This window comes from Arachis hypogaea, chromosome 2 (assembly GCF_003086295.3).
Source record: "Arachis hypogaea cultivar Tifrunner chromosome 2, arahy.Tifrunner.gnm2.J5K5, whole genome shotgun sequence".
Taxonomy (NCBI): Eukaryota; Viridiplantae; Streptophyta; class Magnoliopsida; order Fabales; family Fabaceae; genus Arachis; species Arachis hypogaea.
In genome coordinates, this window is record NC_092037.1 from 93,014,600 (window position 1) to 93,034,236 (window position 19,637).

At 34.3% G+C, this 19,637-nt stretch overlaps 1 protein-coding gene across 2 annotated transcripts; it reads right to left on the reverse strand.

The window, feature by feature from the left end:
• On the reverse strand, window positions 1–12,178 carry LOC112751458 (regulatory-associated protein of TOR 1). Of its 2 annotated transcripts, XM_025800613.3 has the most exons (23): window positions 11,377–12,178; window positions 9,705–9,807; window positions 8,869–8,951; window positions 8,622–8,780; window positions 6,920–7,036; window positions 6,653–6,810; window positions 6,271–6,425; window positions 6,003–6,147; window positions 5,823–5,901; window positions 5,574–5,675; window positions 5,344–5,427; window positions 5,109–5,219; window positions 4,335–4,688; window positions 4,048–4,234; window positions 3,307–3,897; window positions 2,804–3,133; window positions 2,590–2,704; window positions 2,186–2,310; window positions 1,953–2,098; window positions 1,700–1,801; window positions 1,166–1,251; window positions 796–880; window positions 1–657 (listed from the first exon to the last, which is right to left on the reverse strand). In XM_025800613.3, exons 1-23 carry the CDS (start codon window positions 11,740–11,742, stop codon window positions 322–324), a joined length of 4,119 nt encoding a protein of 1,372 aa, XP_025656398.1. In that variant the 5' UTR covers window positions 11,743–12,178; the 3' UTR covers window positions 1–321. The 2 variants fall into 2 exon arrangements, with proteins under 2 accessions (XP_025656398.1, XP_025656402.1); XM_025800617.3 differs by lacking the exon at window positions 9,705–9,807 and having other exon boundaries at window positions 11,377–12,143.
• Between the last annotated feature and the right edge of the window lie 7,459 nt (window positions 12,179–19,637).

Below are 19,637 nucleotides of genomic sequence, written 5' to 3' on the forward strand. Positions count from 1 at the left end.
TTATGAACGAAAATGATATATTTACACATATTTACGAAGATGACATTATTTGCCAGAGCCTCCAATAATTATGCAGGATTATCCTGTCGAGTGCAACCATCTACCATGGAGGCTAATGAATATAATATAATTTTTTTGCATATACTATCAGTAGAAATTCACCCTACCAATATTTAAGATGTATTCACAGCGGAAAGGGATTGATGCAGCATCACAGGATTATCCAAACTGCAACAATCGTATTGTGGCACTCCAGCTACATTTGATGCAACTGTTCAAAGTTAAACAGCATATATCGTAGAGGAAAGAAAGAATGCTGATTCATCTTGCCTGAATGTGCTCATCGGCATAGATGACACATGCGTCTGCAGCACCAGCAGCAAGCAATGCTTGGTACGGGTGGAAACCAAGGCAGCTAACAGAACCAATTTTCTGGGCCATTAAGGTAGGGTAGTATCGAATGCTGCCAAGTTGGTCACCCTCAAGGCTAAAGACTTTAATAAGTTGCTTTGCGGAGCCACTGGCAATAATGGGAGCATGTCTATGTACAGCTAAAGCGGTTAGTGAACCTCTGTGAGCATCGATAGTGAGATAAGCACCCTTATGATTCCTGATATCCAGGAATTGGATATCCCCAGCCTGAGAAGCACTAACCATCTGAAGGGGAAAAAAGCAATAGGATATGATACTAAGATCAAATTCATAGGCTATAAATATTAAAACAATACCAAGATCTATAAGCATTACAGGAATATTTCATTGGGGAAAAACGATACTATAAAGATCTTGATTTACCTTTCCGGGATCTAGTCCAGGTTGGAAGCCAATTCCCACAACTCTTTCTACTCTCTGTCTGTGTGGCCGTAATTCACAGGCAACCCTGCGAAGCACCGTTTTCGTTACAGAGATATTAAAAGAAAGAAAATGATTAGGAGTCCTAACTCATCCTCCTAATTTCTAAATAAAGAAAGTTTCGAATTTTTAATCTCTTTGATGTTTTCAAAAAGTAACACATATATTAGTGCCTATCTGGATATATATCAACATTGTGCAAACACTAACACAACAATGCTGTTCAGTTCAATCCATCAGGATAGGACATAGGAGAACTGATTATCACACTTATTTTCATCATGGTAGAGAAGTTCATCTATGGGGTGCTTACATTTCAGGTTTCCTGACATCATAAAGTCTAACAGAACCATCCACAAAACCCGCTGCAAATTGTCCTCCATGTACTTGAGATGCAGCCTGAAACATAAGAATACAGTATTTAATGGAAAGGGGAGAATTGATTGCCGAGAATGACAACCAGGTACATAAACACACAAAAATGCCCTAGAAAAAAAGTTTAGGTGCAGAATTGAAGGCAGTTCATCCAAAAGAAACTTGAAGTCTTACAACTACAAGCCAAACAATAAATTTTCACAATACTCAAGTACGGCTGGGCTTTCAGCTACAGGCCTATCACCTCATATTCCCCTGGTTCAACAACCAAAAAACTGAATGATCCTAAGACACAAAATTGATATGTATATGTACATGTATATGTATTTGCAGATGTATAAATTATTCCAAACATCATATAAGGAGACAAGGGAATAGATCCATGACAACAATCAAGCCAAATAACCAAGTCATATGAAATCGTCACTAGGCAATCCATTCACAGAGAACATGATGCAAAGATGAGGCTAACCAATGCTGTGATACTGCAATCTGATGATGAAGGTATACGATTAACAAGCTGTTCCTTGTCCAGATCCCAAAGCATAATAGGTGACAACTCACTCGAAGCATACTGGTAAATGTGACAAGCAACAAGACAATTAAATTAAACACGTCACTAAAACAAAAATGTGTGAAGAAATGGAACTCTTTGAGCAGAAGTGGAGGGAGATCAAGGCAAGATAGATTCCACACACTCCCAAGAAGATAAAAGAACAGCATACCAGATAACCGCATTGTTGTTGCCAATCAACATTCACATTCAGACTACTCCTACCAGATTTATGACCATGAATGGAAGAGAATGCAGTGACAAGCTTTTGTTCACCCTTCAGAGTATAATCTTTCCAAATCCGAATGTCTCCATCGCCTGTGTCATGACAAAGATTTCAAAATAACTCTATATGCCAACAGTAGTTTGAAATAGAAATAACATTAAGAAACAGGAGGAAATTACATGAAGCAGCAAGAAGCAAGCTATCATCAAGCTCATTCACCAGGCAGAGCTTACAAATCCTCTTGTCTGGAAAATCATGATTGTCAAAACTGTTAAGGGGTGCAGCTTGTTCATGGTCCCATACCCTGTGGTGAACTCCAATCAGCCAACGTAAGTATGACAAAATAATATAATAGAGCAAGCAAAACCAAGTAAACATCTAGAACCACAACGTTTTGGTGGCCTATGCAGAATACCAAATTTCCGTAATATTTAAAAGAAATATGATCACTCTTTTGGCCTTTTTCCAGCCTTTACAATACTAAAATTCAGCTGACTGTCAAACTGACTGAAACTGAGTTTTACCAACTTCACAACAAAATAAGCCCCCATTCAGCTATGTAATATTAATTAATTCTTCATACCTGATCCGCTCATTCTCATCGGCAGCTATCACAATAGGAGAGAAAGGCTGTAACAGTATTGTTTGTGTGCCTTTTGTGTCCCATTTAGCAATTGGATTGGTTAGCCTGCTAACAGCTGACAGAATACAACACCATATATAATTCAATCACAAATGTGGTTTTTAAAATAAAAACAAATAACTTATTCACTACAAACAAAGCATAAAAAATATACCAGAGTGCTGGCACTTTGATATCTGCTCCAATGCAATTTTTTCCCTCTCCTCTCTTCTGGCCAATACTTCTTCACTATCATCAGAAGGAGTTAGTAGTGGCCTGGAAAAGTGCCCACAACTCCAATTATATATAGTTGATTGTGGAAGAAAACTGTTATCTGAAGTCCCAGACACTCCTCCGGAGCCTAGAAGGGGATCAGCTAATCCAGAATCTGGAGAAGTTATTATATGGGGCCTAAAATCCAAAGAGCATACTCTTCTCATTCCAGTTAAAACGTTTGCACGAGGTGGGCTGACTGGAGGAGTTCTGAAGGTTAGAGGCAAGTGACCTGCCACCACAGCAAACATAATAAGCAGGGAGGCCAATAGCATATTGTGGAGAAATAAGTACGAAAATCAAATTTAATGCAGAACTTTGTTGGAAACAATCCATAATAACTAACTACTGGGAAAAATAGAAGAAAGGAAAAATGATGAGAAAAGGAAAAATGACGAGATCCACCTCCGTTCATATCAAACCATGAAGATGACCGAACTAGACTTGCCACAGGTTCACCTATCCGAACACCAGCAGACTTGGACGGTTTTGCTACCACTTGTTCAATACCTATTATTGACAGTATCCGGCGACCGAGGTTTGCAATGCGAGGAGATGGATCTTTTGCTAAATCACACATAACAGCTACACATTCTGAATACAATGCATTGTCTAAGGACTTTGGTCCAGTATGGTTAGCAACTCCGTTGCTAAAACTATCATTCTGTATTGCTGAATCAGAATGATGAGATGAATTATCAGACAAAGGGGACCCATGCATAATTCCAGAACCAGCAAGAGGACTGCTAGAAGAGACTCGCCCATCATGGACTACTGAAGAATTGTCGCTTCCAATCCTGGAAAGGCGCCCAATTTGAGATGAAATAATACTTCCATGAGGCATATGCTGGTTCTGGGTAGTATGCCCACCACCAGATCCATTCACATTTGCCAGTGAAGGTAAGGATTTCGGCAAACTGTTACTCTGAGGTTTCCAGTAAGCAGCAGCAATGGACTTTAAGTGCTTGTTATGACCAAAGGCAAAGCGTCCCAAAGCTGACAGTCAGAAGAAAACAAATGTAATGATTATTTTATAAGATACAAAAATAGTTGAAAGGCTATTTACCTTCCGTCTAATAATGATTATAATGACACAAAATAGTTTGTAGACATAAGCACAATTCAATTCAGATGTTAATCACCTACCCACTGCTACCTCTGCCCTCACCAGTGGACTCCCATCTGAAGAAACACTCAAAAGGTTTTTCACTATACTAAAATCAGCCCTACACTTTTCATCATCATCACAATCTTCATCCCCGCCAGCACCTCTGCAGTAATCAACTCCCACATTGAGAAGAGTACCTAGCGCAAATACAGCAGAAGCCCTAACCTGGGACAGATGAAAAAAATTAACATGTCAATGATTAACGTTTTGTTTCATTGAAGAGAAACTCAATGCATCAGCAAATTTAATTAGTAAGGAGGCGAACCTCTGGTTGGGGTTCAGACAGTAGAGAAACATATATAGAAACAGCATCTTCCTGCAAACCTATTATTTGGGCCTCTGTGAAATCATCCCACAGTTTCCCCAGACACAGGCAAAGCCACTGAAGGAAAAGGGGTTCAGTTTGTGAATCATTGGGAGATGAAGACTGAAGATGCTTTAAGCAAACATGGATTAAACCAGCTTCAATACAGGCTTCTTGACCTCGTCTGTAGCCATCAACAATTACTGCTAAAACAAAAGCAGCCATTGCACGTTGCTCCGGATATGCTTCCATTCTATCAAGAAACTTAATAAAATATATATGACCTCCATCCTTCACTAGATCAACCTGACATGACTGTAACATAACATAAACACCAAGGGTGCATAAGAGCTTCATAAACTAAATAAGCTGTTAGATTAACCCCATTTAATCTGCAACAGGCTCGTATTTAATATGAAACTTTGTAAGGCTAGTAATATATTCATAGGAAAAAAGTTGGTGGATTAACGCAATATGGTGTTATACATATTGCTATATTAATGAAGGCATTGCAGTATCGACAAATTAAGGGCAATTATTGTGGCTTCAACAGCATATAACTGCGAAGAATTAAAAAGTAGAAAGTGTTATGAAGACAAAAAGAACTAGGCTTTAGTTGTGCCCTAAGGACACTTGTTAAGGTTATCAATGTGGAAAGTCATCCAGCAAGCACAAGACCCACTTTACTATTTAAATCTATAACTACAGAAAATGATTAAGTTCCTACAGAGGTACCTTGTCTAGTGCGAGAATTTTTGTCCATATGAAGACAAGAATCTGACGAAGTTCTGGTGTTGTTGTTTGTAAAAGCTTCAGAACATAAGGAAATATTCCAACAGACAGTGCCTGTTCATAGGAAACCACTATCACCATATAACATTACAAACCTTTTTACAGATATAGAACAAGATGTACCATAAACTTTGACATGGTGTTTTTTTTTTGTTTTTGGGAGGGAGGGGGGGATTACCAAATCTACAGCCCATGGTCCCATGTCAAGAAACCTTCCAAGGAGAACTAAAGCCCTAAATCGATGGCACTGACTAAGCAAAACCTGAAATAAGAACAGTGATAACCTTCAAATGAATGAAATGATATAAGCAGATACCTACAATCTTCCCACAAGAATAATATGATTGTGAAAAGGAAATGAAGTATAACTTAAGGATTAGGAACTGGAGACCCAAACGTGTGCCACACCTGGAGAACAATAGGCAACTGCTCTGGTGGCTTCTTATGTTCAGAACCATGGTCAAGCCATACCTCAAATGCTGTTAACTGCTCACTGAAAAATGAACTAGGCTGGAAAAGAAGAGAAAGGGGGGACTTCAACAAGTAAGCTCAAAACCAATAAATAAAATCTTAAAATATACAATTAATTTCCTATCGTTAATTTTCAAGGTTCAGATAGAGTCTCTATTTCAAAAGTATTTAAGATTCCCAAGATACCTGAAACTCTGCATTAGGATTCTCAACTAATGACGGGAGTTGCGACAAGCAAAGCTCAGCAGCCATGTCCCATGCATCCCTGTAGAGAAAACAAAAATACATAAAGATTTAACCAAAATAAACAAATAACTAAATTTTCAGCCCATATGATATTATCACAAAAATTATCATCCAAGATACCACATATGATGCTGATGGCTTGGCGGCAATATTGGAAAAGAAACAGGAGTACAATTTGCAGATCGCATGATTCGCTCAGCCAGCAGAAAGTTTCTGAATAAACTTGCAACTAACAAGTCCTGTCTGAACAGTCTCTGAAAGAGATCTGCATGTCAAAAACATCAGTAATATTATATGCAAGATACAAATGAAAATTACTTAGAAAATTGGATTAAAGAAGAGGCAATTCATTAGTGTAGCAGCAACCATGGGCAGGGCTGAGACATACCATGAGGAAGAACATTCCAGGCAATTGTGTCAGTTACTGCAGTAAAAATCCAATTTAGTTCTCCCAGAAGTGTTTTTCTATCATTTGGACGACCAGGGATCTTGTCTATAAGTGAATAGTCAAGAGACCCGCGAAGTAATGAACGGGTACAAAACCTAGGAGCAATATTTTTTGTTAGAAGTAAACAATTTCACTAAACAAATAAATATGCAGAAAAATAAAATTGGCTATTAGTTTTTTTTTGTGTGTGTGTGATGTAATTTGTCTCCTCCACTTCGTCAGATGTACATGATTTTCACCACCTGAATATATTAAATAATGGGACTATGGGAGGAATTAAATACATCAAGAAATACATTTAAAATAAGAAGAGAAGCTTCACCATCGCAATGCCATCTTAATAGGTGTCGTAAGGCATGATGTAAATACATCAGCAGGGAATTCTGCACTCTGAGGCAATTGCTCATGTGCCTCGCATGCTGCAAGCAGAATGCAATCTCTCGTGGTTCCAGGGGAGTTAGAAGCATTCCATTCATTAAGCTAATCATACCAAGTCCAAGAGCCAAAAATATAAACGAAAAAATTAGTTCCCATAGTAACAGTTCTATTCCATCCAATATGTTATGTTAAAATAATTGACTCTGAATACCTCAATGAAAGCATTAACAATACCCCCAGCAGCAGAGCAGTCAAAAACATATATTGAGGGGGTCTTCAGCCACGAATCGAGGTCAGCAACTCGTAAGGGGATATACTGCGTATAACTCTGCACGAGTGCATGTGAAATGATGAAAATGAGAATAGGAATAACAATAAATTGTTGATTCGTTACTAATTATAATATATGGACTGAGAGATAATAAGGAAGTTTTCTGATAAGATTTCATCACTTCAATCAAGTTTAGATTCATTATTATACTAGAATCAGGTCCATTTTATTTTACTATATTGTCTAATTTAGAACCATCAATGAACAAATGTGTCTATATTTTCTCTGCCATCACAAGTGTTTTAATTTATAAACAATTTATGGGCCTCTATCTCTTCAACTTGAATATGTTGGAGAGATTATTTCAGACATGGTTTAGAAGCTCTATGACCAACTTGTCTAAAGTGCGGTCCTTATCAATAAGTAGGAGTTAGATTTTAGCACAAGATAAATTGTGCCTGCGACCAATGAGCTCATGTGAATGTGGGTGTGAGATATCAGAGTACTCATGCGTCTCTCAAAACTAAAGCTTTTGGAAGAACTAAATTATGAAAACCTGTGCACACTTTTTTCAGATTCTATAATATCTCCCTCACCTCCATTTTACTTTCTTCTATAAGTTGCCAAATAAACAAAATGCTGCTGAAAAGATTCTAAGTTCATATTTCCTATGAGAATAGTTGCAATGCTATATAAGAAAGAAAATATCAAACAAAGAATGTAGTGGAAAAAGCAGATTACAAAACCTAAAGGCTACCCACAGTCACTTTGGTCCTTGATTCACATATACCATTCCTCGACTTAATTTATTACTCTAATGAAAAACTGGCTAACACAATTATTAACTTGAGTTTTAACCACAAAACGAAAAGAAACAAAAAAATAACAGAAAAGGAAAAATAAAAAGGTCAACAAATGATATGAAAAGAGGAAAAACACGTTTTTATATAAAAGCACATCCTTGATACATAGTATAAGAAGACCCACATATCTAGGATCTTGACGCATATACGGGAGTAACAATTCCCATTATAAGAAAGGTTTCCATTAATATATGCCTTAGGACAACAGTTAAAATATGAAAAACAGAAACTACAAAATGTAAAGTAATGAAAGTATAAATATTTATTGTCTTAAGATTTGATGAAGTATTCAATAATTTCTTCTATAAATAATTTGGATGAGGAACAAGACCAAATGTGAACAAAATCCAAGCAACATAAGTGTCTTCTTATACTATTTTTTCCCCCTCACATTTGGACCCTCCATTTTCCCTGTTTAGTATTATTTATCCAATTTTTTGATGTAGAACAGGTTATTATTAATTTATGAGAACTTGCATTATTATTTGTGATAATTTAGGGACTTTACATACCTATATTCTCTATTTCTCTAGCCAAGTTATTTTATTAGTACTAATCTAACTTCCAATTCAAATATGTTTGTTACACGGTTTAGTTCATTCACTTCACAGAGAGACATAACATAACTTGACATATAAATATTAAAATATATGTGCTCAGTTCATATATCTGTCGTCCCTGTGCATTGGCCAGACATGATAATCGCCAGTTGAAACAACGTAATATATGACCTACCAAATAAATATCTCACATCAAGTATTATAGGACAGAAAAAATACCTTATTGAAGACCCAAATTTCACCATTGGGAGTTGGCTTTGGAACACCATGGCCATTGTAATGAAATAATACTCTTTCAGACTTTGCATATCTACGGCATGTAATACAAAGCTTTTTCACCTCATCAATTGTTGGATCAAGTTGACACTTGATCCGAGCCTGTTGACAATTCATGCCCACAGGATTAACTAAACATTAACATCAAAGAGGAATATCACAATGGATTTAACAAGCTAAACATTTCCACCTTTGGTTGCCACCTTTCATACTGATTGCTCAAACTTTTTCCAATTAACTCCAATGCTTTCTGAGGTGCCATGTTAAAAGGATCTGCAGCATTTGCCAAGATGAAAGTGTAAAGCGAGAGTTAGATCTCTTCAAGAAGAAAATCTGTATGGACAGTAAATCTAAAAGTTTGGGCCTAAGTTTTCAAACAAAAAGCAGAAAGTGATGCAAATTATTTAATCAGAGTGAGCATATTCCAGTTTTATAGTTGTAAGCATCCAGAGGTTAGATATTGCATATCATTTTTCCTTGGCAACCAAATAACTCATTATAACAGAAGAAAACAGAAAGAGAGGTGTGTGTGTGTGTGTGTGTGTGTGTGTGTGAGAGAGAGAGAGAGAGAGAGAGAGAATTACATGAAACCAGATAAATAAAAGCATACCTATTGCAAAGATTTAGTTTTTGCACTTTTTTAACATTCTCATTAACCAATTCATAACTAACACAATATAATTGGATTCGCAAACAAAAACTCAATGAAAGAACACAGAAGAGCAAGTGTAAAGAGACTCCAACCATATTGAATAAGTGTAATGGTGCAACCCACACATATTTGGGTTAAATGCCAAAAAATGCAATGCCAATATCTGATTTTGACTGACAAGCATCTGGAACATAACAAGTACACATTTATGGACAAAACGATACAAAAAAGATGAAATTATACACAATGTTGGTTCAAAATACTATCTAATCAACATAAAATTGCCAGAAGACAAAAAACATGAAAACGTTTTATTAGAACACCAGAGAAAAAAAATTTGAAAACAACTGAGATCAGAAGAGTGAAAAAGAGACCTATCCAGCACTCCATTCTAGCACAGGGAGATATCTTTATTACATCTGGTGGATCAACACTAATGTTTAAACATAATACAAGAGCTACACATCCCGTCTTCATCTGCACCACAAAATTGGCAATAAATTAAAGCAGACTTCTTAGCAAACATAAAATATAGGTATCTTCCTGGAGCATTCATCATCACAACTAGAAAAGAAACAAGAAAAACTAATGGGCAGTCAAGTGCACTGCTCACCACTATTCTAAAGTTGTTACCCTCATGAGTGGAGAGACATGGTAAACATGTCAAAACTTGTCACTACCCAGTTAGAAGGAAAAAACTTTAATTATAAGCAAAGGACTGTCATCAAACAAGCAGAAAACACATAGGATGGAAAATTGTTCTCATTCTAAATAAGAATAAAGAATGAAACATAGGATGCCTCTCAATGGGCTACATGGCTAAAAGATAATAATACCCTTAACAAGGTAGGACCTATATTATCACTTCGATTTATCATTCTCCATTTTATGACACGTCTTCAGGCAAACAAAAACTGCATATTTCTTCAGCCTTGATAAAATAGTCCCATTCTTGGTGCAAAGATTAATTTTATCATAATCATTATTTGTACACAACATTGTCTTTATTAGATTGACAGTTACACTGCCATAGTTTTCATGCTGTCATGCCTACATAAAATAAGGAAATAGAATGGACCACTGGAATGACCAGAACAATCCTACCTATTCTCATTCAAATGATCAGTGAACCATCAAGTAATCATAATGTCACAACGTTGAGGACAATGAAATTCAACAGATGAGCTCGCAATTTGCACAATCAAGACCAATTTCAACCATCCTACAACCTTAACAGCCAATATCAAAAACAAACCACTACAAGCATCATTATTAAACAACAACAACAACAACAAAGTTCTTTCACCTTTGCACAAGCTCTTAAGAGAAAAAAATTACTTTTGCTCATTCCCCCCATAGCACAATGAACTATAATAGATAAAGAATGTGTTCCTATAAACCTTTTTAATATTTAAAGGCATGAAAAAAAACAGCCAAAAATGTGAATTCATTCCCCTAAACATTCAAATCCCAACAGAGTGAACTATAACATTTTTACTTAAACCCTAACACGTTTGCTCCCTCAGCCACAAGACAATGAATTATAACAGATAAGTTTGTGTACTAGCTTCTGCTTATAACCAGAAGCCTACATTTTGAATTTTTTCCCTAAAAGTACTCTAATCCAAACAGAATAAACGAATATTTTCACTATAGTCCAGCCATTTTTATTCATTCAACCAGAACATAGTACCTATATCAGATAGTGTTTCAAGATTCACTTCTTCTGCATTATATCAAAAAAAAAAACATATAAAATTTAAATAAAAAACAAAAAACAGCAACCATAAGAACCAATTTGGTAACTAAAGAAAAGTTCATATCCAAACATTATGAACTATAACATTCCCACTCAAATCTAACGAGTCTCATTGAGACACAGAATAATGCACCACAACGGATAACTTTGTGCTTCGATTATCTTCTTTTCTACTCAAAATAGTTTACTGTAGAGCACAAAAACTGATTTTTAAACCCTAAAAATACTCAAATCCAAACACATCATAACAAACTAACGATACTAATACTTATATCAAAATCTCTTACTCTTTCCTTCGGGCGCCATTTCGAGACCAACCCGTTGACAGCAGGTCCGGCTGGCGTGGAGGCTTCGAACGCCTCATGCCGCAGCTCGCACAGCACGACGGTCTGCGGCAGGTACGCCATGCTGGTGGCAGCTGTTACATCACCATTACCATAACCTACACTCGCTGCCGCTGCTGCGGCGGTGGAAGCTTCCGAATCGCGCCTCCTAGAACCAAAATCACCGTCGTCTAGCGCGTACAACGAGGAAGACGACGAAGCGCAATCGTCGAAGTGGTTATGGCTATGACTCTGGCTGTGGCTATTAGAGACGACGATGAGAGGAGATTGAGAGAACCGCGTCGATGCCATCAAATCCCCCAATGCCATGCAAATCGGAGCGAAGTGATGGTAACGGAAACGATCATATAACCGAAGATACAGAGAGAAACTCGATGAGAGAGAAACAGAGGAGAAATAGAGAGAGAAGCTAATCAACGAAGCCGCTGAACCAGCGGCGCATGAAGATTCTTCGGGAGAGGAAGGAGAGAGAATCCAGCTCGAAAGGGAAGGAGTGAGAGTGAGAGCGAGCGAGAGAGAGCAAAATAGAGAGTTAAGACTGATTTCGAAACCCTAGAAAACGAATAGAGGTGAAACCCTAAGTAGTGGTGGCGGTGACGGTGGTTTTCATGGTGGTTGTTGTTTCCGTGGTGGAGGTGGCGGCGCATAAAACGAGAACTAACGATACTCTCTGTTCTGAAGTGTGAGGGGAATGAGATTTTGTGTAAGGGGGGAAAATAAAACAAAATAAAATATTTATTTATATATGTGACTATGTGAGACAATTTTTTTTTTTAATTGTTTCTGAAATTGGATGCGCGTGCTCCTTGCTGGCTACAGTTACTCTCTTTCAGTAGTCTATAACTGTTTTTGTTTGTTTTCTTTATTTTATTTCTTCTTGTTTTCAGATGAAAATTGAAGCTAGTTTACATCATTGTTCATACAAAGGGGATGAGTTAGTAGCAGGCTAATTTTTTACATATTGACAAAATTTTGGTGCAACGGTGGGTTATGGAACTTAGGGGAGTTTTATACCGTTGTGACGGCAGTTAGCAGATGGAAGAAAATCGGATAGTTCGATTTTTTATAAGTGAGAGGGGACACAAATCGGACCGTTCGATTTGTGGTTGTTGGAGATCTGTGTGCAAAGAAATCAAAGCTACTGATTTCATGCAAGGATGGTGAATTTTTTTTTGTCCAAAAAAATCGGACCCACTGATTTCTGGGAGACCAATTTTTTTGGTGGGCCGTTCCACTAATCGAACTGTCCGATTTTAGGCTTCAGAAAAGTTTGAATCATCAAAAAAGCGGCCGGACAATCCGATTCCAGTTTAATATATACCCAATCGAGAACTGAGCAAACCCACTTCATCTTCTTCTTCTCACATTCTCCAAATCTCTGAAACTCGCCTCTGTCTTTCTCTTCTTCTCTATTATCATGATGATAGACTGAGATTAAAAGTGTATTATCATGGCCAAATTTTATTACAAATATCTGAAAGAGTGAAATTTGTGTGTGAAAATTCATTGGATATTATAATTCCATTCACACTGTCATTTGAAGAATTAAAAGGTGTGATTTGTAAAAAGATGAATTCTCAAATATGTAGGAGAGTGTCGTGTATTCTGTACAGATATCCTATATCTGTATTTAGTGGGTTCGTTCAATTTCAAACGAAATACGTAACTGATGAAGCGACCATGCAAAAAATATTTTCACTGTATCTTGAAAGTCGGTCCCGAATATCGTTCATCGAACTGTATATTGAGTTCGAGCATGTATGTATTAATTTTAAATTATGATTTATACATAAGTTTTGAGTTTGAGACAAATATTTAAGGCACATAGAGTTATAGGTAAAATATAGTATATAATTAGTAATTATTTATATTTTAATTATGAATTAAACATGTATGTTGATGAATTTAGTATTTCACATTCTTGTAGTGATTGTTAACTTATTAAATATCATTTGAATGATTTATTATTGATTTATGGATCATAAGGTTTATTAATGCGACACGTATTTAAGAATTATTTATCAAAATATAAAATTTGTGGTGTGATTGCAGCAAAGCTCCCTGTTATGACGGATGGAGAATTCATCGTGGAAATGGAATTCAATTCTAGAGAGACAATAATTAAGGAGATGAAAGATTATAACATCTGTAGAGGTATAGATTATCGAGTGCTTAAGTCAGAACCGACGACATTTTATGCTAAACGTACCCAGTATGGCGCACGTTGTGATTGGCTTATCAGGGTGAGCAAACTGTCCAGGAAGTACTGTTGGGACATAAGGAGGTACAATGGTAGTCACATATGTACTAGGACCATCGTTTCTCAAGATCATTCGAAACTGGATTCCAACACAATTGCGAAAGTAATAAAGCCATTGGTAGAAGTTGACCCATCTATAAAGATGAAATCAGTGATTACGGAAGTACAGTCGAATTATCGCAAAGCATGGTTGGCAAAACAGAAAGCAGTGGAGTCAATTTTTGGAGGTTGAAAAGCTTCGTACGATGCTTTGCCCATTTGGTTCGAGGCCATGTGTCACAAGGAGTTATCAGCAGTCGTTCATTTTGAAACAATGCCTGCGTATCAGGGAGACGACTTGGTTCCTAATATTCGTGTACTACACGAATCTTCTGGAGTTATTACCCTTGTATTAGAGCATTCAGACATTGCAAGCCAATAGTACAGGTAGACGGAACTCATTTGTATGGAAAATATAAGGGTTATTTGTTGGTTGTAGTTTCACATGATGGCAACAACAATATCGTGCCTATTGCATTTGCGATAGTGGAGGGAGAGACATCTGAGACTTGGCACTTTTTTCTTAGTAACTTGTGACAACATGTTGTGACACGTGATAGTGTAGGCCTTATCTCTGATCGGCACGATTCGATCATGTCAGCTATTGCTCGTAGTAACCGAGCATGGTCTCCTCCTATAGCATTTCACATATTTTGTATCAAACAGATAGAGTCCAACTTCTTGAGAAAGTTCAAGGCTCCGTATCTACAGAAGCTTATCGTCAATATTGGTATCATAGTTACTATTATAGTTATTTTTAAGCCCATTTATTATAATCAACGTTGTTTATGGTGGATCTATTTTTTTATTGACAGGATATTCGAGAACGGTTCCCGAATACGAGATGCGTTATCAGTATTTACGCGAGCTGGGTGAGACTTATATCAATTGGTTCGACCGGATTCCACGTGAGCAGTATGCTTTAGCATTTGATGTGACACTTCATGTACCTCTGAATATGAATATCATCGGCCAACACTAAACAATTTTTCAATCCTCGAAACCACGTCAACTTGATGAAGTTTCCTCTACAATCTGTCTTCCTAGGTGCAACACCAAACTGATCCAAGCATTCAGCTTCTAACGCCTTAAAACTATTGAGTGTCAGTCCTGTAACTGGCAGACCGTTAGTCATAAGACCAAGAATTATCGCCACGTCTTTCAGCATCACAGCACACTCACCAACAAGAAAATGGAATATGTGAATCGCAGGGCGCCATCTCTCGATCAAAGCATTTACCAATGTTGACTGACATTGAACAATTCCAGTCTGAAAAATATGATAAAAGCCAGTCTCACGTAAATGTCCCTCCATAATTTGATTGTACCGATCTGACAACATATAGTGATCACATTACAACATCCATAAACCCTACAAAATATAGCCATTGACCACATTAAACAAATATTACCTTATTTAGTTAACAAATTAAATTTAACAGAATCAAATTTTTATTATCACATAACCAATAAAATATAATCATGTTAACTATATTATTAACTACTCAAAATTATTTTATAATAACAACTCTTATTCCTAATTTTCTATTTTATATTTATATAGCAATAATAATAATAATAATAATAATAATAATAATAACAATAAGAATAATAATAATTTTATTATCGTACCTAAATCTTAATAAAAAAATATTACTATACAACAAATTTATTACTAATAATTAATGTCTTTAGTATCACACACGTATAATATAATCTTAATAAAAATTATTACTATATTAATAACAACTTATAATAATTAATTTGTTATATCGCACGTATAATCTTAATAAAAATTATTATTACAATAAATTTATTAATAACAATTAATATTAATTATTTTATTATCATACCTACACATTTTAATAAAAATTATTACTAGAATCTATTAATAACAATAATTAATTTATTATCATACATCCGTAATCTAAATAAAAATTATTATTACATTAATCTCTAACATTATCACTATAATTTATTACTACTAATATCTAAATTTATCACTATTATTTTAATTAAATTAAAATATTTAAAAATTATTACTACACTAATCTCTAATATTATCATCACAATCAAATACTAATCTCTAACATTATTACAAATATTTTAATTAAATCAAAATATTTAAAAATTATTACTTCACTAATCTCTAACATTATCACTATAATAAACTACTAATCTCTAACATTATCACTATTATTTTAATTAAATCAACATATTTACAAAGTATACTCTAACATTATCACTATAATAAAATACTTACACTAATCTCTAACATTATCACTATAATATACTACTAATCTCTAACATTATTACTATTATTTTAATTAAATCAAAATATTTAAAAATGATTACCACACTAAATTCTAACCTTATTACTATAATAAACTATTAATCTCTAACATTATCACTATTGTTTTAATTAAATCGAAATATTTAAAAATACAAACTTATATAATTAGGATGATCAAGATAATTAGCAATGTGGAGTTTCGGACGATTAACGTCTTTTATTCTTCTTTTTCTTGGCATTGTTAATTAGTGGTCCAAATTTTTTTTCTTCAAACCGGTTTCATTGATGCATGAATGGTGGAGAGTGAAAGTGATGAAGGTAGGGTTGGAGATAAAGAAACGAGTGAAATGAGGGGTTGGAGTATTCAAATAGATGATATACAAGCAGATGGGCTCGGTTGTTGCATATTTGACTCGTGGCTGGGGGCATAAATCGAACGGTCTGATTTGTATACCTACCCATTCTCTAATTAGACCGCCGATGACTATTCTTTAAATCGAACCGTCCGATTTCTTTATCGCAGCCGTCACAATCACGTGAAGCACCCTGCAATCCTATAACCCGGTTTTACACCATCTTTCTTCCAATATCAAAAATAAAAACGTGGTTAGTAGCATAGTAGCTTAAATCCGGATTTAATTTTTAAAATTGGTTGATATTATGATTTTAAATGAAAATCAATTTCATAAAATTTATATTAAATCTGACAATTTTATTATGACTTTATATTTAACATATTTTATTTTTTATTTTGTGTAAAATTTGAAATTTTTTTCTATAGAGAATAGTAAGTAGTGAGCCATACTCATTGTTTTTTTTTTTCAAGATGCAAGAGAAAAAAACTGCATAAATTAAGTAGAAAAAATATTTAAACATAAAACATAAATCGTACGAGAAAATAATTTAAGTGATATATAAATATAAATAATTTTTATGGTTTATTTTGTAGATGAATCTATTTTTTTTATGTACATCAAATTAAATTTCAAACTTTCTAGATGCAAATAATTAATCCATGAAGGATGAAATAAGGACCAATCCTATGAAGAGTTGAATAAGAATTAATCATATGAACAATTTCTTCATATAAGTAAGAAGGTTGTTTAAATTTTACACAAAAGAATACCTCAAGTTGATGAAGATGATGATAGATTACTTCGTTATGCTGAAAGCTGAATGTTGGACACACAAGTTAATTTAAAATATAAAATAAAAAATTATATTTATTTCAAGAATCTCGCATTTATATCGTTAATCTTTCGTATAATTGGTATATCAAGAGATTTAAATTAACATGATCTATTATTTCATTTGGATTATATTTAAACTTAATATAGTAAGATTATTAAATCAGTATAAAATAATCGTTCATATTTCACATTAATTGATATTTGACACTCTCGTGGTATGGTAATGTGTATTGATGTACATTTTTTTTCCGCTTTCATACTGTGTTAGATTGAGGTTAAACTTTATATATAGATGATTTTAATATGAAACACAAAAATATTTGACTATATATTTTAGTGTTTTATATTATTATAGTGATACTTTAAAATGTTATTTTACAATAAAAAAATATAATTATAAAAAAATAAAACATTATTGATATTTTATAAAGAAAATATTTTTTAATTATAAAAAATTAAAAAATATATTTTAATTATGAAAAGACAAATTGACGTTTTGTAAAAGTTTATAATAGCGTATAATACATAATTTAAGTTATTAGGCAATTCACCTCTAATAATCTAATCTAATATAAAAAAGGATTTTAGATTGACGATACTAACAAAAGTTTTTTTATTTAAATAAAAAATATTAATTATTTACTCAATTAAATTGATTTATAAAAATTTACTTTTTCAAATATTCAGTTACAAATTTATTGGCAGTAAAAGCAAAAACGTGATATACAAAATTTGCACTGATATTGGTATAAAAAATAGCACAAAAAAAATTTATTTTCGTTGTTGTTCTCAGCATAAGCGGCATATAATTTCGTTTTCGCTAATAGCGAAAACAAAAAGGTGCTTTCGCCCCTATAAACAACAAAATTGTAGTATATTTTTTTCTTAAATTCGTATATTAAGACAGTGAAAATGAAAGAATTAACATCCAAAATTTTTTCTATAAATACTAGAGCAGCATAACACAACCACACACCACACCTTTATGTATTATTTTTCTCATCTTGATCTCTTATTCAAGTTTTTCTCTTAAAGTTGTTATAAAATGGTAACTGAACGTGTTAATATTGTTGTTTATCCTAATGCAACAATGAGATGTAATAATGATAGTGCATCTTTTAAATACAATAATCGAATTACAATATAAACATCATAATTATAGTTATTGATTAAGCTGAAAAGTTTAATTTTAGTAAACCTAAGTTGAGTGGAAAGGAAACACATAAAAAAAATAGGATATTAATTTTTATTTGTTGATGTCAAAGAGTGTGTTATAAAGTGTTTTGGCTTACAAACATATTTGTGCTATGTTCAAAGTGCATGGAAAAATTGCGGCTCAACAAGCAATGAAGTTTTACATTGAGGTCGTGTACATAAGTGAAAGTTCTTCATCTTCATGTTCAAACATGTCGAGTTTTACGCTGAGAGCGAGCCACACTCGAGGAACCAACATTGGGTGCCAAAGGAAGCATCATTTGTACCATTGAATGCCGAATTTTCAAAAGACTCCGAAATAAATGAGGACTAGGTTGAAACTGCTTATGAGAATGACAATGATAATAAGATGGAGTCCATTCCAAAAATACAAGATTTCGAATTTACACAATTATAATTTATTTTACTATCATTACCTCCTCTTTCTCCTCGATTGCAAGTTCTAAACCATTAGTTTACATTGGACCTTAATGTCATGAAAATTGATCAATTGTCTTTTGATTCCAAGGACACCGATGACTACAACTAGGTGGGAGTGTGGAGTTATGACTCGGACACAGATTCTATAACAAAGAGTATGTACACCTAACCATAAAAGACTACAATATTCGAAAAAGCGCTGAGTATTGGATAATTGAATATATCAAATGAAATACTACTGTTGTTGCAAGTATTATGCAGCTAGTTCTAGATGGAGCATTTGGGTTATTTATCAGCAAAACCTTAAATACTAGGAGATTCGTAAGTATGAAATATAACATACATGTTTGACAACAACTATATTCCAAGATCACGCATAACTAACTGTATAGCAATCTGATTTACAAAGTAATATTTCCCATGATAGAATGTAATTTATCTGTTCTGGTTAGGGTACTTCAAGGCGATATGGGAAGAGTCATACAACTAACTTTCGATGTTGTTGAACGTGATAAAGCATTGTTTGGTCGATACGATGCACGATCTCCAACTTGTTCGATATTATCAAATCATTTAGTTTATTAATGTCGTTAATTGTGTGACATTTTCTCCCCCTCTTCTTTTCCTCTCTTCTTCTCTTCTCTTCCACTTCTCTATTCTTCTCGGCATTGCAACACCTCTCCCTCTCACACAGATAAAATTTTGGCTAGTGATGTAGTTTCAAAAAGCGCCGACAAATAGTGCGTTATTTATAGTCGTTATTATCTTGTTTTTCATTAGCAATGGA

Coding starts and splice junctions, on each gene's coding strand:
- LOC112751458 (XM_025800613.3), bottom strand. CDS start 11,742: ATGGCATTGGGGGATTTGATGGCATCGACGCGGTTCTCTCAATCTCCT. Junction 6,148..6,270: donor CTGGAATGTTCTTCCTCATG/GTATGTCTCAGC, acceptor TTTGACATGCAG/ATCTCTTTCAGAGACTGTTC. Junction 5,902..6,002: donor AGCCATCAGCATCATATGTG/GTATCTTGGATG, acceptor TTTTCTCTACAG/GGATGCATGGGACATGGCTG.